The sequence below is a fragment of the Sarcophilus harrisii genome, chromosome 6, assembly GCF_902635505.1.
Source record: "Sarcophilus harrisii chromosome 6, mSarHar1.11, whole genome shotgun sequence".
NCBI classification, from domain to species: domain Eukaryota; kingdom Metazoa; phylum Chordata; class Mammalia; order Dasyuromorphia; family Dasyuridae; genus Sarcophilus; species Sarcophilus harrisii.
In genome coordinates, this window is record NC_045431.1 from 194,103,912 (window position 1) to 194,125,092 (window position 21,181).

Genomic DNA, 21,181 nt, shown 5'->3' on the forward strand with positions numbered 1-21,181 from the left:
TGTTTGACTTTTTCCAATGTCTCCTCACTAGTAAAATAAGGAGATTGGACTGGATTGTTCTCCAAGGCCCTTTCCAGTCCTAAAGTTTATGATTCTGGTCTCCTTGACTGCAATCTAATTTATCCTTCACGTAATTGCCAAATTCATCTTCCTAATGAACACGCTCTTCTGCTCGAAAATCCTGTGCTTTGTGTCCACAAGATACAACATGAATTCCTTAGGCTGGAGTTTTTAAAGGCCTTCTATAATCTGACTATTTCTACACTATTTCCAGCCTTATTTCTACACTATTTCCCTTCTCACACTCTGATTGCCAGTCAAACTGAACTTTAGTTATTTCATAATCTAGTCTTTCCCTCTGATACAGTATAACCTCATCCCTAGAATGTGCTCCCTCCCTATAGATAATCCTCTTTTTTCTCCAAGGTCTAGTTCAAGTACCACCTTCACCATAAGGATTTCCATAAACCTCCCACTCCAGTTCAAAGGGACTTCTCTCTTCACATTTTTTTTTTTTTATCACTTTGGGGCTCTCTTTTGTCCTTATGCTATTCTACCTGTGTCATACTTATCTATGTACCTGAGATAGCCTCCCAATTAGACTAACGTCCTTGAGGGCAAGGACTACAGTTTTTTATCTTTATACAGTTATTGCCATGCCCAAGTTGGCATTTATTAAAAAAAAAAAAACTGACTGAATTGAATTCTGTTGAATAGTTATTGTTCCACCTCTCATCCAGGAAATTGTGTACACAGACAGACAGACACACACACACCATCTTCTCCTCCCCCCTCCCCTGGCTCCAGGAAGTCTACAACAGAAAAGAAAGCTCCGATATATACCAAACTATTCATCTATTCGGAGTATCCCCTTCTAGAAAAGCAAAGACTAGAAACAAAGGAACTGTCATTAGTGGAATATTAGCACACAATAAGAAAACAATGAATATAAAGGATGCAGAGAAACAGAAGACATATAAAGTGATAAAGAATGAAGTAAGCAAAACCAAGAAAACAATTTACAAAGTAACTGGAAAGAACAACAACAAAAAAAGTGATCCCTATATAATTATAATGAATAAATTTGACCTAGGAGAAAAGATGACAAAATGTATTTTCCTCCCTTATTTGCAGAGGTGAGGGATTGGTTGTTTATCCTTTGTTCTAAAAGAGGACCAAGACATCAGGGAGGGGATGCCATGACATGCAAGTAAACTGAATTTAAGAGAGGGAAGGATAGGCAAGTTCCCAGCCTCACTTTGTCCTCCAGACCCATCTGGGTCCAGCGACAAAGTGTGCACCTAGAATAATGGCTACTGTGTCAGATGGTTATGTTAGTTGGTTTTGCTGAAAAAATTTTCTCCCCTTTCTTTTTACTATTTGTCACGTGGCACAGTTCACTGGATAGGTGTATATTTGGAAATGAAGGTGACATGAAAAATATATTAATAAAGTATTTTTATAATACATATAATCCATAATGCCATATTGCAACCAATTATTTCTTTCAGCAAGGTCTTCAAAACCTGTAATGCTGTTAATAATTTTCCCCACATTAAAGAAAATAGAAACTGTAGCATGTAAAAGTAAATAAATAGCCTTTCCTTAGTGACAGTAACATACCTGAAAATAAAAGAATGCTTGGCCAAACCAGTAATGCATTATGGTAATCTGAGCTGCATCATGTTTCAAGGGCTTCCAGATGCATTTCGCCATCACAGCCTGAATCAACAGACTAAACACCAAAATAGGAAGATTGTGAGGTCGAAGCAACAAGGCTGCTAGAAGAACTAATCCACTATATATTTCCCACAGACCTCGACTCTTGATACTGACATCTGTAGAAATGACTTGAGACTTAAGCAAGTCTTTGGTTCCAGTAAAAAGAATACCCAGAACAAAGACATACACAAAGCGAGCTTCAATAATTCCCCTAAAAAAGAGAACAAATTAGACTTATTAGCATCTTTCCACAGAATCCAAGTACTTTTGTGTGTAGCATATAATTCTAATTGCATCAAAGGAAACATTTATCACAAGCTTGTTCTGCCAGCTAAAACTCTCACAAAATCAACTGTACTGTCCCACTGCCAGGGGACACTGAGAACAATCTTTATATACAAGTCAAAAAGAACAATGACATCCATTTATATGCCAATATCTGACAATAACCTGTATTTAGAGGTTTGAGAAAGGAGGGGGGAACCTGGATCATAAGATTCAAGGCAAAATCTACATGATCACAGCAAACCAAAAAAATGCTTCACTAGTTTGCCCCAAATAGTTTGAAAATCACTATGGTGATTCCATTACCAAAGATTCAGTTCTAACAAGATGCTTTAAATAAACAACTTTAACAAAATTTTAATAAATGATGCATTATTGGGCCCTTGGTTGAGACATAAATTACTAATGCAGAATTACTGTTTTGCCATTCTCTAAAGTACATTAACTACAAACAAATTATAATATTGCAGATATACCTCCAAGATATTGTGAGTCTTGTTCTGGACTACTACAATAAAGCAAATATTGCAATGATGCAAGTCACACAAATCTTTTATTTCCCAGTGTTTATAAAAGTTATATTTACATTATACTGTAGTTTACAAAGTGTGCAACAATATTTTGTAAATGTATGTACCTTAATTTAAAATAATTTATTTCTTAAAAAAGCTATCATCTGAACCTTCAGTGAATTATATATTTTTTAATTGGTGCTGGCTCTTGCCTCAATGTTGATGGCTGCTGACTAAAGTGGGATTGCTGAAGGTAAATAGGACATTGATGGAGTTTGCTGCACTGATCGACTCTTCTTTCACTTGACCACTTAAAAGGACAGTGTAGGGTTATTAACTGGCCTTAATTTCCATGCTGTGCCTCACAGAAAAGGCCTGAGAAAAAAGAGAGAGAGGTGGGCTATAGCCTGTCTGTGGAGCAGTCAGAACACATGCAAAATTTATTGATAGAGCTTTTATATGGGTGCAGTTTGTGGAGCCTCAAAACAATTTTGAAAATAGCATCAAAGATAAACGATAACAAATATAACCATGAAAAAGTCTGGAATATTGTGAGAATTACCAAAATGTCACAGAGACCTGATGTGAGCACAAGCCACTGAAACAACGGCACTAACAAGACTTGCTCATTGCAGGGTTTCTACAAACCTTTAATTTGTAAAAACAAAAAGCAAAAAAAAAAAAAAAAAAAATCCCTATCATATCTGCAAAGCACAATAAGATGAGGTATGTCTGTAGCATCTTATAGAGGGGAAGGCCAGGGAGTATGGTGAACGGAACACTGGACAAGAGTTGGAAAGACATGAGTTTAGATAGACCCTCAGACGTGTATATACATGTATGTATGTGTATGTGAGTGAGACCCTGGATAAGCCACGTAACTTCTTGCCTCAGTTTCCTTATCTGTAAAATGGGGGTAATAATAGCACCAACTCCCAGAGTGGTTATAAGGATCAAATGAGATAACTGCAGAGCATTTTGCATTGTACCAGTACACAAGAAGTTGTATATAAATGTCAGCCATTATCGTCTCTCTGTAAGCTGCAAGGAGTAGGAATTGAGCCTTATCTAAATATTGAGACTCCCTTACTTAGCACGGGGTTCTACATACAAAATTGCTTAAAGTTTGCTGAACTGAAGAGTTGAAAGGTCCTCAGAGGTTGTCTGGTCCAACCTTTACCCAAGCAGGAAGCTTCTTAACTTCCCCAAAACGGGATCTTCCTGAGATGGGGAACTCAGCATTTCGTAGTGCAGCCCATCCTACTTTTGGATTGCTCCAGTTTTTCCATTAATCTTTTTTCATAAGGAAATGACATCTGTCTTTCTGCAATCCCATCCTGGGCTGTAGTTCTGCCTCAGGTAACAAGAACAAATTTAATCCCTCTTTTACACCTACAGTAATAACTTGAGTTAGTTATGTGATAAAAGCAGAGGAGAAGCTAAATAGGGAAGTGAAGTTTAAAAAAAAAAAAAAAAAGACAGATCCCTTTAATGAGAGCACTGCCGGAAGGCTTCCTGGAAGAAGCGGCGCAGTCTGAAGAAAGAAACCCTAAGAGTTGTGGCTCCAGGCTCCTCAAAGGGACCCTCTCCCAGAGCCCAGAACTGGTTAACCGGCCCCTGCCGGCGCTGCGGCCGAGCCCGGCCTGCTGCTGGGCAGGAGACCCCGCTTCTGCACCTGCCATCCCAGCCAGGTTGACCCACCCTCGCTCTGGCCCCTCCTCCGCTGAACGGCATCTATCTGGGAACCAGATGCCCCCCAAGCAACAGCTTTCCTTCCATAGCCAGTGTGCAGTCAGAAGCTGGGCCGCTGCTGCCCCCTGCTGGTCCTGGGGACCCCTGCAGGTCTCGGCAGCCCCACCCTGCCGGCCCCCATCTCTCTGGGAGCCCTCCCTAGGGCCAAGGGCGCTCAGTTCTTCACCTGCAAAGTCCGCCCTGCCAGCCCCGAGGACACCCGCAAGCCTCACTTAGAAAAAGCCAAGGATGAGCAGGAGAGCGCTGCATTCTGTGCTACCTGGCCCCAAGGGATGGAGAGCTGGGGAACCTCTCCTGGCAGCCATTAGATGGGCTGGGCCTGCGCTGAGCTGAGACCGGAGAGAACCCCACCAGGGCGCGGGCTAAGGCTTCCTGTTGTGTGCCTGGCTGGGAAAGCAGCCCGCATGTGGTGCCCTGTTCTGCCCCTTGGTCCCCAGGGGAATGGTATGAGCACAAGGAGGTAGCAACTGTCTTCCAAAAGGCTTAGCCAGAGAGCACTGCAGAGACACAGAGACAGAGAGAAAGAGAGACAGAAACAGACAGAGAGAGAGACAGAGAGACAGAAAGAGACAAAAACAGAGAGACAGAGAGAGAGGAGACAGAAAGACAAAGAGAAACAGAGAGAGACAGAGAGACAGAGACACAGAGAGAGAGACAGAGAGAGGGACAGAGACAGAAAAAAGAGACAGAGAGAGAGAGAGAGGAGACAGAGAAACAGAGACAGAGAGAGAGACAGAGACAGCAAGAGAGGACAGAAATAGACAGAGACAGACAGAGACAGACACACAAAGAGTGAGAGGAGATAGAGACAGAAACAGAGAGACAGAGAAACAGAGACAGAGCAAGAGACAAAGAGATAGAGAGAGAAAGACAGAGAAAGAAAGGAGTGAAAAGACAGAAAAAGAGAGACAGAGACAAAAAGAAAGAGACAGAAAGAAAGAAAGAGAGATAGAGAGAGAAAGAGAGGGGGGGGGAAGGAGAAAAAGGGGAGGGAGAGAAAGAAAATGGGGATAGACCTAGAAGTAGAAATTGAGATGAGGTCAGAAAAATGAGTTTGTTCCATCCATTAGCAGCTGCTGATAAAAGTGTGGCCATCAATACCAACCACTTTGAGGTGAGCCAAGGTTTTGCTTTTGTTTCTCCAAGGTGACCGTATGAAGTATGTGGGACAGAGGATCCCCATCTTAAAAGATGAAGAAACTGAGGTGAAAAACATTTGCTTTTATTTTAGTTAGGAAGACTAAGACACCATCAGAGTATATTAAGTCACCTTTTCCCGTTGCCTCGTTCACCTGAACTGTGGGTGTTCTGAATTTCCTTATCTCCTTATTAAAAAAAAGTTTAGACTGGTTTATGAAAAGAAGAATGATGTGACCTTCATCTATGCTTAAGAGCAGCATTAAAGGTATAAAGGAAACAGAAAGTAGAGATGCAAAGACCTATTAGAATAAGCCAGGCAGAAGGCAATGAGTATTTTTTTTAAACTTGCTCCATGTCCTCAGAGCCTTTTCTTCCAGGATTTCTTTCTCAGATAATTTTTATTCTATCAAGAAATACTTTCTCTTCTAGCAGGGTAATTTGGTCTTTATTTCCACAAGAAGCCCAAATGGTTCATAATCTTTGTATAATCTCTATAATTTACTGGAATTGTTTTCCACACCTTCCAAAACCTGGGTCCTTGGTTCTGTATAGCTTCCCTCATTTCATGTACTTATAACTTTCAGGGAGTTTGCTCTAACTATCCAGTTTCCTGGCCCCTAACCAAGTAAGTGATTATAGCTCCCTAGAGTAGTATTTTTATGGACTTCCTTTGTTTATCTGGTGCTAATATTCTTAGATATGAGAGCAATCAGTAATTAGCAAACTTCTACTTGTGCCTTAATTGCTATAGTGCTTTCTTTAAGGCAATCAGCAGCTTTCTGGATGGAAAAATTCCAAACTGCCTTTCCCCACTTCTGGTGACTGGCTACTTTGCTGACAATCCTGTCCATAAATGAATTAATATCTAAGAAAAAGGTAAATTATTTCCCTTAAATTTCTCCATTTAGATTGCTGAACTTTTGTGTTCCAAGCAGTCTCAACTGTAACCACTTCTCTGTCTCTTTTTCTTGATCCTTGTCCTTTTCTAAATTCCTCAGAATGGATGTTCAGTTCAATAAATGTTTATTGAAAGTTTTTACAAGGTGTTTATTAAGTAATACAAAATCAGAAACAAGAGTCACTGCTCTCCAGGAGTTTTCATTCTACTAGTGATTCCCCAGAATTTTGTCCTTGGTTCTCTTCCCTCTCAACATGTTCTCTCCCTTGGCAACCCTATTCACCTTCATGATTTTAACTCTCAGCACCATACAGATGACTTTCAAATCTGTGTTTCTAGTCTCACCTCTTTCCAAAGCTCCACACCTATATCTCCAAATGTACATCTGGATGTACATCTACAGAACATCACTGTATGAATACCCTGATGACACCTAAAATTCAATATACTTTAAATAGAGTTTTTTTTTTTTTTTTAAACTACGCATGCTCCTTCTCAGACCAGGGGGATAGCAGACTTTGCTCTAGATCAAACCACTGAAAACTTGGAATTTTCCAGGATGTCCCAGAACTTCTAGAATAGCACAATACTCAGTAGTCCCAAGAAAGCTGCAACAAGACCAGCCCAGGCCTTCTTACTATAAGTGCAACGGAGCCCAGCTCCAATATCAAGTTCAAAGTAAGAATACTTCTTGAGTGAAGACAGGAAGATTAGACAAACAAACAAACAGAAATCTTACCAGAAAGAAATGTTAGGATGGCAGAGAAGCTCAAGATACAGAATAGAGAATGAAACCAAAACATCTATAAGCAAAGCTTCAGAGAAAACACAACTTTAACACAAAATCAACATAGAACTTGGGAAACATAAAGGAGGAGTTAAAAAAAAAAGATTTAAAAGATTTTTATGACTTTTTAAAATTGATTCTATGACATGCCCAATAAACTGGGAGACTCTTTGCATGTTTGTTTTTAAAATATATCTTCATAAGCTTTTCTCTTCCTCCTAAAAGCAAAATGGTTAGTTGGGTTGCAGTTAATTAAAATTTTATCATATTACAATTGGTGAAAAACATAACACATGACTTTTAAGAACTAAATTGACATTATAAGCAACAGCATATCCTTTTAGTACATAAGTCATTAAAAAAATCTAAAACAAGATTTACATATCTGTTTATGAACTTACTTAGAAATATCTTTGTTGTCTCGTTGCCATGGCAAAAAGACATTTCCAAATGCTGCTCGGTAGCAATAGATTCCCAAGAGCCCTAGTGCCATTGCCACTTTTGAAACAGGGGAGCATCTTCTCTGAACCAGAATAAAGATCATAACAAGGGAGAGAAATGCCAGAACAGAGAGTGCAGCTTTATGATCAGAACTGTAAGAAAACAGAAAATTCCACAAATTATTGCCAACTATAATCTAATTACTGCATTTCTAAGAATGTGTTAATGGCTAAGGTGCATTTAATTTAAAATGTTTTCAAATTTTTCAGAATAAAACTATTTAGATTTTCTATTTAAACAATAATATTCAGAACTATTATGTTTTGTTTACTATTTCCTAAATAAAAAGGTTATATTTGTGTATCACATTAAATAATAAAAAAATAAGAGACATTGTTTTCTTTGGAAAAAATTTCAAAAACTGGAGCAAGAGTTTCTTTCATTCATTAAACCCTGAAATAGAACCAAGTGGGGATGAGGGAAGAAAGATACCAGCTCCAACCTCGGCATAGACTGGAAAAGAACCTTGCACATTTTGAAGGTCCAGGGTATTTTGGACCTATCTATCATCTTCCCATCTTTCTAGTATTCTCCTAGGCCAGAGGTTCAGGAGCACTCCTAGAACCCAGAGGGGGAGATACAGTCTTGCTCTCAAGACTTGGCACTGGTCTTTAAGAATAGGTCTTGAGATAATGATCTTCAGAGCTTTTATGGGCTTAGCAGAAACTTAACAATAGCATCCCCAACCTTTATGGAAAAGTCAGGCTCCAAAAAGAATGAAAACCTCTGTATGTATGAAAAATTTTGTTTTATTTTACTTATATGTAATTATCATAAATAGAAAGAATTCAAGAAAATAAGTCATTTATTCTAAATTTCACTACACTACATACAAATAAATTATCACTACTTATTTTGCCAATTATAATATCTTGTTAAGTATTATCAAATAAAATTATTCTGTAAATCACAGTTGAGTGGTTTGTAGTTTCCTATGGTTTTACAATCATGAGATACCATTGGTATGAAATTTTGAAAATCTGGATTGTCCGGTCTCTGAGTCTATTGGAGGATCTACATTAATTTGTTCAGGACACTACAAAGTGAAAATCATTCCACAAACACCATGCACATCTACACACTCTTAACCCTCACCACTTCCTTGTCTCTCTCTCTCTTACATAAGAAGGTAGATGGAGACAATGGAATAATCAGATTATCATCAGCTCTAGATACTATTCTCATTCCTAACTGATCAATATCTTCTGATGAAGAGAGAGAAAAAAGGAAAAGGAAGAGAAAGAGAAACCCATTAGAGGAAGGGTAGTCCAGAGAAACTTGTTCATACTTAGAAATAGGAGAACTGGATTAAGAATCAGAATCAGTCAAGAATCCCCTCTCCTTGACTTCTTGTTCCTGCCCAGCTCCCTAGGGTAGCCTTTCCCTCACTGAAGAAACCCTTATGCTGCATAAGTTGCCAAATACATCCTTACATTTTCCACAACCAATAGTGTAATTATCTCCATTTGTGCTCTAAGTTTTCATTAATGACTTAAAAGAAATAAAAAATCTTCATTATCCCAGAGTCAATTATCCAACAAATACATGCCCTATAAAGGCTATGAAAACCATGTCCATTTATGGATCCAAATGGCCCAGGCAGACAACTCAGATGGTCACAAGGAATTCAAGTAAGTCTCAGCAAATTGAATACTGCTATTATTGGAAATTTAGTCTATATTCATTCAACAAGCAATTATCAAGCACCTCATATATTACTAGATGCTGTAGTGGGTGCTAAGAATACAAAGACAAAAATATGAGTTCTTGCTCTGGAAGGAAATAATATGAGTATAGAACACCAAATACTCTGTGTGTGTGTGTGTGTGTGTGTACATTGTTCATATGCAAATGTGTGCAAAGCAAATACAAAACTATTTCAAAAGTAGAGGTATATAGTAAAGGGGAACAAATAAGAGCAAGTTTTACGGAGGCAGCAAAATGAGTTGAACTTTGAAGAAAACCTGGGATCTGAACTGGCAGAGGTGAGAAGAGTGAGAGTGAGCTCTATGCCCGGGGGTAGCCCTAAGTAAAAACGCAGAGAGGGGACCAAAGTCACCCATAGGAACAGCAATAGGCCAGCTTGAATGTAATGCAAAATGCAAGGAGAATAGTGTATAAGGGGAAAGGCTGGCTGGAGTCAAATTATCAAGGAATTTATATGCTAAACATTTGGGGTGCTGGGTCAGTAAAGTAGCACAGTGCACAGACCATGCCAGAGCCAAGACTCAAGTTCAAAATCTAGCTTCAGATATTTATTAACTGTGTAATCTTGAGCAAGACACTTAAAACTATTTGCCTCAGTTTCTTTACCTGTAAAATGGAGATAACAGCACCTACCTCCCAAGGTTATTGTGAGGATCAAATGAGATAAGTGTGCTTAGCAGAATGCCTGCTATATAGCAAGAGCTATGCCATTAGCGATTAAAAGGAATTTATGTGTTCTATTCAAATGAAAACCACTAGACCTTCCTCAACAGGTAAATGACATGGTCAGACTTAGGCTTTAAAAATATTTATCTAACAGCTGTGTGGAGGACTGATTGAAGAGATAAGAGAATGGGGACAGGAAGAACAAATAGAAGGCCATTGCAGGAGTCTACATGAGAAATGATGAAGAAACTAAAATGATGGCTCTATGAACCAAAAAAAAAAAGGAATGGATTTGAGAGATGTTGTGGAGGTAAAATTAAAGAAATGGGGTAACAAATTGCAAATGGCAGGGAGGAGGGAGAGAGGAAGAGAAGTGAAGGGGAAACATAAGGATGAATGTGAGGTTCGATCTTGGACAACCAGATGAACAGCAATAGTGTAACCCAGAAGAAGAAAGAGTTGGGGGATTGAGGGAAAACCATGGCTCCGTTTTGAACATGAAGGATTTAGGGTGCCTCTAGGACATCTGGCTGGAAATGTCTAACAGATAATTCCTGATACAAGGCTGCAGCTCAGCAGAGAAGCTGAGGCTGTGTCTGTACAGATCTGTACTTTTGTTGTTGTTGTTCAACAGTTTTACGGTCATGTCTGACTCTGACCCCATTTTGGTTTTTTTTGGCACAGACCTGGGAGTAATTCTCCATCCTGTTTTACAAATAAGGACACTGAGGGCCACAGAGGTAGTGAGCATCCAGGCCACCTGTGAACTCAGAGCAGTCTTCCTAGCTCTAGGTCTCATACCCTATCCACTGTACCATCAAGCTGCCCGCTGTACCTATAGAGAGGATAACTGAATCCAGAGGAATGGAAGAGGTCACCAAGAAAAGAGAACCCAAAGACCCCAACACAGCCAAATGTGCACTAATAAGGAGGGCTATGGATGAAGAGCCAACAAAAGAGACTGGATAGAGGGTGGACATGCAAGAAGCGGACTGGGGAAGAGAAAGCATCTCCAGGGGAAGGAAGTGACCAAAATGCCAAGCAGAGAGGCCAACAAGGATGCAGGCTAAGAGTCAAATGGACATGGCCATGAAGCTGCCTTTTCCCTCTAAGATTAGATCCAAATGTTCTTGCTCAGCACCATCTGGGGCCTTCGGTCTTCCCCACGACTCTCCCACTTGCCCATCTGGTGGTCAGTCTCCCACATAATCCCCCCGCTGCCTGCCTCCATGCTGAGAATGCTCCTCTGCCACAGGGCAGCCCTCAGAATGCCCGATTTCCTTAATCCCCAATTCAAACGCCACTTTTCACAGGACATCGTGCCTAGTCATCCCAGTTTGTCAGGCCTTCCTGGGTCCCAGGCTGCTGCTCTCTCTGTGGGGGTCTCCCCTAGAGCAGCACTGAGGCATTATGGCATGACAGACAGAACTGATATGAAAACCTATAGTCACTTCCTGACCCCAATACTGAGTAGCTGAGTGACCAGACAAATCACTGAGCTTCTCAAAGTCTCAGCTGCTTTATTTCTAAAATGAGTATAATATACTATCCACCTGACAGAGACGTTGTCAGGGTCAAATGAGACAATATGTGTAAAGCTTTTGCAAATTTCAAAGCACTATGTAAATGTGTGCTCTCTTCCTTTAAATACAGATGAGAGAGAGAGAGAGAGAGAGAGAGAGAAAGTAAGAGAGAGAGAGAGAAAGAGAGAGAGAGAGAAAGTAAGAGAGAGAGAGAGAGAAAGAAAGAGAAAGAGAGATATTTGGATATATGTGTAGATATGTAGACATACCTATAAATATATCTATATCTACATACACATACACACACACACTGTTTATTCTTTTAGAATGTAAGCCCTTTGAGGGCCGGGACTGTTTTTATATTTGCCCCACTGTCTAGTACAGAAATGTTTAATGACTAATCATTAGAAATCTTTATCCAGGGAATCAAGGTGGTGCAGTGGATAGAGCACCAGCCCTGAAGTCAGGAGGACTCAAGTTCAAATCTGACCTCAGACACTTAACAATTCCTGGCTATGTGACCCTGGGCAAGTCACTTAACCCCAATTGCCTCAGGAAAGAAAAGAAAAGAAAAGAAAAGAAAAGAAAAGAAAAGAAAAGAAAAGAAAAGAAAAGAAAAGAAAAGAAAAGAAAAGAAAAGAAAAGAAAAGAAAAGAAAAGAAAAGAAAAGAAAAGAAAAGAAAAGAAAAGAAAAGAAAAGAAAAGAAAAGAAAAGAAAAGAAAAGAAAAGAAAAGAAAAGAAAAAGAAAAGAAAAGAAAAGAAAAGAAAAGAAAAGAAAAGAAAAAAAAAGAAAAGAAAAGAAAAGAAAAGAAAAGAAAAGAAAAGAAAAGAAAAGAAAAGAAAAGAAAAGAAAAGAAAAGAAAAGAAAAGAAAAGAAAAGAGGAAAGAAAGAGAAAGAAATCTTTATTCAAAATTAGTTACTGGGGACTATGGGAAAGAATGTATCTTACTTAAAACTAACATTAAAAAATTGGGGGGGGGGGGGGAAGTAATGATAAATCCAGTACTAGCAAAGCTAGTACTAATTGTGTAGCACTCAAGATGCATTTCTCCCTTAACATTACAGACTAATGGATATTCTTCTGCCTCCTCTAATTTTAAACACTTTGTATATCAGTGTGAAGCTAAGAATATTAAAAATATGAATGAACTTTTCATTTTAAAAAACACAATAATTCAAGAGCACAGGAAAAAAACACTTGACATTCTTACCTGGTCAGCCAATGGCCAAAGTCTGGTCGATGAGCCCACTGTACTCCTGTCTGATTTAATGAGCGGAGCAGTCTACAGCAAATCAGTATAAGCCATGGACTGGCCAATCCCAACCACTTTTCATAGCCTTCTGGGAGTTCTAAAGAAGAAGGTAACTTATGTGTTTTATTGTACTCTGGAACATCCACATGGTCATTTTTGTATTGTAAAATCTTCTCAGTGTCTTTTTGAAAATCCCCTTCCATAGTTAAATTATGATCAAAGTCTTTCCCAAGAAAATGGTTTCTACACATTTCATGGCCCAGAGCCAGGCAGAGTGTATTAATAAGAAAATACCAGGTTTGGTGTTCTTCCTCTATAAAGCTGCTTGCACCTAAACTTAGAACGTGACCCAGAGTTCCAAATAAAATAAGCAGATCTAATCCCGACCAGCTGGAACTTGAGGCAGCTTGATTCTGTGAAAAGAAATGGGCCAATGTAAACAATCACCTGAGAATCACACTAAAACTATTTCATGCAGTCTTAAAACATTTGCCTACTCTTTCCCCCAAAAAGACCCTTAAAAAAACCAGGAAAACAATGGTCATAATTCTCTTTGGATTTTCCAGCATTTTACTCAAAGAAAGTTAATTTTATTGTTGAGTCAGTTCAGCTGTATCTTTAGTGATGTTGAACTCAAGTTATCTTATATTTGCTGTTGAAAACATAACTGAGTGGGGAAACTAGATTGCGCAGTGGATAAAGCACCAGCCCTGGAGAAGAAGGACAAAGTTCAAATCTGGTTTCAGACATTTAACACTTACTACTAGCTATGTGACCCTAGGCAAATCACTTCACTCCAAATCAGGGAGAGAGGGAGGGAGGAAGGGAGAAAGGGAGGGATGGAGGAAGCAAAGAAGGAAGGAAGAAAAGAAGGAAGAGAGGGAGGGAGGGAGAGGGGAGGGAAAGAGGAAAAGAGGGAAAGAGAGAGAGAGAGAGAGAGAGAGAGAGAGAGAGAAAATATATAATTGAGCAAAGGTGAAAGAACACTGAATATACTGTTAAGATTCACTCAAGGGCTCAGTTTCCTCTGGGGAAGAAAAGGAAACGTCTGTATTTGGAATGGAAACTGATATAAAGACAAAAGAGATTAAGAAAAATGTTTTTCAAAAATTACTTCAACCATAAATACCTTTAAGTAAGGTTTATTACATGACGAAAGTAAAGTGAAAACCATTTGGGAGATAGGAGCAAATCTTCACTTTTACCTGAAATTTTCTGTTCAATCCCACAAATATTTATTCAGTGTCTAAAAGGGGAAAGACAATGAATTCAACAACAAAGATCAAACAGTTCTCACTCTGAAGTCCTTTACATTGAATGGAGAGGATCAAGAAAAAGTAAGGTAAAAGACAGAGGGACAACATGCACAGAGGTAAGTAAATACAAGGTAATTTGAAGGAGAGTGCACTAATGGAAGAGGACTGCTTTATTCACCAAAAAAGTGGCAAGTGAGCCTAATCCTGAAGGACTTTTCAGGACCTTTCAAGGACCTAATCCTGAAGAATTCTGGAAAAACATTCTAGGCATGAAGGCAGCTTGTGCAAATGATCAGAGGCAAGCACAACTGGTGGTCCAGTGTGGTTAAAACATAGAAAGCATGAATTATTCAGCTATCTCAGATGAAAGTAATTTGGACAGAGTCTGAAATATTCAGATAATTGCCTCAATTCTCTACTTCATTTAACATCTGATATTAGAGACTTGAGGTTTTCCTTTACTAATTTTGTTTAGAAACAAAAGATAAGAACTGGCCCTTTCCCTTCGTTTATAAAAGGAGGGGGAAAAAAGGAGTCCAGTAGTGTTAAAAAAAAAAAAAAAAGTCAGAATACCCAATGTTTCTAATTCTCTACTGACTGTCAATGCCACCTAATTTTCAGAAATCATGGACTCACAATTTCAGGGTTGGAAGGGAATTTAAAGACCATCCTTGCACAATAATTCCCTTATTAACATCCCTAACAAGTGGTCATAGTCTTTTTTTTTTTTTTTAAATGATCTCCAGTCATAGAGAAGTCACCACCTCCTGGGGTAGCCCAATTGAATTTTGGAAAGCTTTAATAATCAGGAAGCTTTTTCCTTACATCAAGTCTAAATCTAACTCTCTGCAACTTAGGATCGAAAGGGACTACACAAGTCATCCAGTCTGCCCCCAACTTTATAGATGAGGTTCAGAGAATTTATGTAATTTGCCCCAGATTTGCAGAGGCAATAAGTGGAAGAACAAGGATTACAAAGCTGGGTCGTCTGACTCCACATTCAGCAGTACATCTACAGTACCAGTTGCCATTCTGCTCCTAATACTGCCAAGTCCAATCCTGCTTCCATGTAACTTCCTCTCAGCTATCATGTTTCTCCCAACTTTTCTTCTCTCAGTTCACCAAACACCTCATGTTTCCTCAACCAATCCTCATGAAGCATCATGTGGGAGGCTCTGAACCCTCTGACTGTCCTACGGATCCTGTTCAGCTGAACAGCCTCCCTTCTAAAACATGGCAACCAGAACTCAACATAGACGTCTCTGACGTGGTATTACCAAGACAAGAACAGTGAAGGGCTGCCATGTCTATCACATCTCTAATCTTGACCAAGATGCTTTGCTTCTTATCTTGGTGTTGCAGGCTGCTCTGTCACATATGTTCACTAATATGGAACCCATACCTTTTCCAGATGAGTGTCTAACCATACCTGTAAAGGTATTTTTTGAGCCCAAGTCTTACATCTGGGTTCAAAATACATATGAAAATACTCATCAATTAGCAGAAATTATTATTGCAATTCTGACATCAAATGAGCAACTTTTAAATGGAATTGTATCATAATGTAGATCCTAGAAAAGAAGGCGATCAAATCAATGTGAGTAGTTCCACAGTCTTGCAGACTATGTTCTCTGCCTTGCAGTTTGGGTGCCCTTTCCAAATTTATATCTGAGGCCTCCATACAATTTAGAGACCTTTGTGGATTACCTAGGGTGCTATAAGAACATATCAAACCACATTCGGGGCAGAGGAAAATAACACTTTGCCCAGAACTTATTAAAAGCCAACAATGGAATGCGTGCCATGATATTAGAATAACATATTCCACTGAAAAGGAACATAAAAATCAGCACTGTCTTATAATATATAAAATAACTCCACTTCAGAAAATGTTAAATGTCATGTCACCTGGAACAAAGTTCAATTCTCCAGTCTATGCAGAACCTGAATTAATGGCAGCAGATCAGTCCCTTCTCTCCTACATCCAGAGAGATAATACAACGAACCTCTCATCCTTAGACAGCCCTGACCACGCTGGTGAAATCAGGTAAGGCCTGGGGTTATCAGAGAGGAAAAGGGATATGGTTGTACATTATATGTCTTCACTAAGTTCAAGAGAGCTGCTGCTTGGTCTCTGTGTCTTTAAAAGGGAGCAAAATGATGGCATCTCCTAGGGCTGCACAGTCAGAGTGTGTCTAGGGAGCTATCAAGAGATTTTCCCATTTTCCTGAAAAGGTTGGGGATAATGAGGCTAGACTAAGAGAATGTGGAAGATGTTCCTTCTCCAGTATTCATAGTAACACAATTTCCGCTAGGGCATGAGAGAAGGAAGCTTATTAATAGGGATACAAAGAGAAATAACAATGGTTGACATTTATGTAGCATTTTAAGGTTTACAAACCACTCTACATACAACATGTCAATTGGTTCTCTGAGTAAACCTTTGAGAAAGATTCTATAGACATAACAGATATGGAAACAAGCTCAGAGAATATGAGCTGAATATTGTCAAAGAGTTATTATGCACTAGAAGTGGGATCTGCAACCAGGCTCCAAGGCAGGGAGGCAGGATGGTGTAGGGGTTTAAGTGCTCAGCCTGCAGTCAAGAAGTCTACAGATTCATTATGTGATCACAGGTAAGACAGTCCACCTCTTGAACCTCTTTCCTAATGTCTAAAATAGACATAATAAAATCTGCACTAACTACTTCAGTCTTTTGCAAACCTAAAGCATTCTATATTCAAGAATTCTTGCTGCTTGAATCCTGGGGTCCTTCTACCACACCTCCTGGCTCTCTCACTGCTTATAGACAAAACAGGAGTTCTTCCAAGTCTATCTGAACATAGCCAAAGTAACTCGGGCCAATTCCAATAGACTTGGGATGGAGAGAGCCCTGTGTCAGTCCTCTATAAATCAGGAAAGGTGATCGAATATAAAATCACTGAAATGTCAGAGCTGGAAGAAATGTTAGAGGTCACCTTAACCAATCCCCATATTTTATAAAGGAGGAAATTAAGGCCCAAGAACAGTTAAGTGACGTGATCTTGGTCAAACCTAGTTTTCAGGTGGTTAAGCAGAGATTAGTAGCCTCCAGGCCGGTTCTCCTTTCATAATCTTTTATCTGTGGAACTTGAATCCAGACTAAGGTATGTTCCATTTAAAATCCTTTGTGGACATAATTTCAGTCACACTTTTGTACATTAATGTATATATAACAAGGTTGTCAGAGTCTGGCATTTTTTTTTTTTTTTAATCAATAAAGGTAGATTTTCTCCAAGGTTTATCTCTGTTTATCCTTTTTTTTTTTTCATTCATTCTCTAAGTTTTAAAGATCATGTTTACAACTCTTTACTAGACATTTCAGCTTGGCTATCTCACTGTTGCCTCAAATTCAACACATCAAAATTAAACTCATCATCTGTTTCCTTAAATCAGTTTCTATCCCCTAAATGTTTGTAAATACTATCATCCTCTTAGTAGTATCACTTATAAACCTATGCTGTTCGTTTCTGTCTCCATGCATCCTTTTTTCCTTACATGAATTAACTTGTTTTCCTCTTCTTACCAGTGACCAGATCCTACCCACTTATCCTCAAAGGCCCAGCTCAAATCCCACTTCCTTAAGGTTTACCAAGTACTCCAACCTCTCTACTTTGAATTCCTATAATAAGAAGTTTATGCCACATTGTTTACTATCATTTCAAATATTTTAGTATCATCCAACGAATTAAATTATAAACTCCTTGGGTCCAGGAACCATTTCCACTTCTATACTATTCTCAATGACTAGCACTTAACATGCACTTGGCAAAAACTTAAATGGTGATTGACAGGCCAAATAAATTTTAAATAAGAGGCAACTAGATGGTGGACAGTTGATAGAGAAACAGCCCTGGGGTCAGAAAGACTTGAGTTGAAATATGACCTCAGACACTTTAACACTTACTAGCTATGTGACTCTAAACAAGTCACTTAACTCCAATTGCTTCACACACACACACACACACACACCCACGAAAAATAATTTTAAAATTGCACTAACTAGGTATTTGGATTTCTGTAAGGAAGTCAATGGTCCTCTGAAATTATAGTAATCAAGCTTGGCTCTAAAGAAGGAATGTGAAAGAATAAATCCCCCAACTTCTTTACAAAAGTTTAAATTCCTTTTTTTTTTTAAATGGCTCCCTGAGAGAGGATTAGGGAAAGAATAGAACAGAAAATATAAAAACAAATGTACTCAAAAACGCTTATTTTTTAAAAAAAAACCCAGTGATCTATAATTTTCAGCATAATTACAATAGGTAACAAAAAGCATTCAATTTGATATTATTCCACATTCCTGAACCTGAGGTTACTCCAAAACAACAAAAGCAAAATACAGCTTTAAGGCACAGGCCACAAAGAAAGGCAGGCATGAACTTCTTATGACTATATATCTTAATGACTGTATCTTTGGACATATAACCTTAAAGGCAGAAAGTCCCCATATTTATAGAAGCATTTTATGTAGAAGGAAAAAACTGAAAACAAAATGGATACTGATCAACTGTGGAATTGCTGAACAAGTCATGGTACATGAATGTAATAAAAAATTATTGCACCATGAGAAATAACAAATATAACATAAGGAATTCTAGGAAACTTGGGAAGATTTGTATGAATTGATGTAATGAAATAATTAGAGGTTGGATAATAATTTGCATAATGACCACAATAAAGGCAAACAACTTGGGCAGACTTCAAAACTATAATCAATGCCATGAACAATAATAACTTAAGTGGATGATGGAAGCACATGCTTCTTGCTTCCTGGCAGGGAACTTAGGACTAGACACTACACTTGCATTTTCTAACAATACCAATTTACTAATATATTTTGCCTGATGAAATTTATTTATTATTAGATAGGGATTCTATTTAGGAATGGGGAAGTAAGTCAGAAATGAGACTTTAAAAAAATCAACAAAACAAAAAACACACAGGAAAAATAAATTTAAAGGGGACATGCACTGGGCCACTTCATTACTACTTTGCTAAATTTAATATATGTTTTTAAAAAATAAAACAGAAATTTATAGTTTCTTATATACAGGTTTCTTCTATACAGGACAGGGGTTAAGGCAGGGACTGAACCTGCGATTTCATGAGTACAGAGAATGAAAAGAGGAGGTAACATTTCTCAGCTCATTAAGGAGAGCCCTGGTTAAAGTCCCACATCTATGACCCTGGATAATTAATGCCAGAGGTGATTCTCGAATATTAAGTTGCAAAGAGAACCCTATCCTGCACTGGGAAAAGGTAATTTCTGGAGTCCCCTCCAGGTTGATATACAATTGTCTTTTTTGTTTCGTTAATACTTAAGTCCTTGATTAAAAATAAAAGGAAAAAAAGAGAAAAAAGCAACCAATATGAGGAACTGACTTTGATAAACACATATAGAAAGTAGTAAGCAGAATGAAAGAAACAATAAACAAGATGATGAAAATAATATAACTGAATAAATACTAAAAGAAAATTCAATACTGGTTAAATATCTTGACCAATTTTGGTCCTGGAGAAGGAAGGAAACACACTTCCTTCTGTTTCTTAGGTAGGCAAGTATGAGTGAGAAATGTTTCATGTGCCACCAGATGGGGTTCTGAGCTGACCCAATTTGCTTCATTGGTAAGGCTGCAGGAGGGCAAAGGGAGCTAAGGGCTAGTACCACCAGCAGTGACTGTGATTCAAGAACCAAGAACATCACTACAACTTTACTAACAAAACCAAAAAGGGAAAACGTCTCACCTTAGCTGGAGGTCTGACATTCTCAAAGGTATTGGTGAGAAAAGACAAGATCACACAGAGGAGTGCAGAAATCAGCATCATCACTCCAACAGCCATCAGCCAGGAGATGCTACAGAAGTAGCATGACCTCTCAGCTGAGGTACATATGATGACATGGACCGCAGAGAGAATGAGGAGCATCAAGAAGAACAGCAAAGAAAGCAAGGAAGTCGACAGCGGAATCTCAAACTCAGCCTTCTGGCATAAGGCTTTCGGGGTGCTGAGTAAAAGGAGAATCAGAACCTAGAATAGAAAATTGCAAAAGTATTCTCATGAACTAATTCCTACTTTTTTGGGTTTTTTCTCTTAAAGAAATTTATACTTAAAATAGACAATGTGCTTCTTTGCCTCCATTTATTCCAGTAAGTACACCCAGGACTGAATGCAGGGAAATTTCTCAAATTTGGTTTACAACCAACTGTAATGAAGCTTGACTTGTTTTTCCCAGCATCAGTAAGCACCAGTGCTGGAAAGTTAATGAGGGCGGTGAGTCGGGAGCAGCAGTCTCCGAGCCTCCTCCTCTCCCTCACCAAGTAACCAAGTCAAAAGGAATCATCTGGCACCTGACCCACATGCCCATAGAGCTCAGGAAAGTGAAGGCAAGGCCCACAACTAGAAAAATGCTGGTCTCCCATATTGTAGAGGCCAGGCAAGGATTACTAATATGTCATCAGTAAGGGATTTCATACCCACAGCTACTGTCCATCTCAAGGTGTTTAATCACCTTATGGCCAACCTTCTGAGGCTAAGGTTCTTCCCAAGCTTACAAGGCTGGCTGGGAGAGAGCAGCACAGCTGTGGCAGAAGAAGCTGTCAGGGAAGGCATGTGCCCTCCGACAAAGCTGGCCCCTTGCCATTCTAGGATGGAGAAGCGCTGGACTGGAAGACAGAGGATCTGGGGAAACCCAAAGCACTCCTCCACTTTGATGAACACAGCTGAGCTCTGTGGTGCTGGTCTGTGACCACAGTATTTACAAATAACAAACCATACCTCCAAGACGATGACAGTCCCGACCATCATTGAGTACATATCATATTGGGCTACTTGTTTGCTCAGTGACATACTCAGAGTCTTCAAAGCATTTAAATACTGCTTAAGAACTTTTCTGCCAAGGTTTAAAAGGACTTCTGAATTATTTCCCTCCAAGTAGAGCTTGATCCAATTCCCATGCAACTTCTCTGATTCTTTAAACTGCTGATATCCAGGATCTAATATGAGAAGAAAAAAAGTTTGAAAACAGCAAATTATAAGAAGAAAATTTTTCACTTATCTTCAAATTCTTATATCTGATAAATGGAAGTCATTTTGAAAAGTGATATTTTGTGTAGTTTAATGAAAACTGCTTAAAAAAAAA

General features: G+C 38.8%; 1 protein-coding gene across 5 annotated transcripts in view; it reads right to left on the bottom strand.

Moving 5' to 3' along the window:
- Positions 1 to 21,181, bottom strand: part of PIGG (phosphatidylinositol glycan anchor biosynthesis class G) — an 80,566-nt gene that overhangs the window by 30,356 nt on the left and 29,029 nt on the right. For 2 of the 5 annotated variants that reach the window (XM_031943272.1, XM_031943273.1), the window contains exons 7-11: positions 20,818 to 21,035; positions 19,789 to 20,070; positions 12,707 to 13,161; positions 7,498 to 7,689; positions 1,624 to 1,933 (exon numbers count right to left, since the gene is read on the bottom strand). In XM_031943272.1, coding sequence (XP_031799132.1) covers positions 1,624 to 1,933; positions 7,498 to 7,689; positions 12,707 to 13,161; positions 19,789 to 20,070; positions 20,818 to 21,035 — 1,457 coding nt within the window. The remainder of the gene's footprint in view (positions 1 to 1,623; positions 1,934 to 7,497; positions 7,690 to 12,706; positions 13,162 to 19,788; positions 20,071 to 20,817; positions 21,036 to 21,181) is intronic. The other 3 variants (XM_031943276.1, XM_031943277.1, XM_031943275.1) reach the window with 2 other exon arrangements.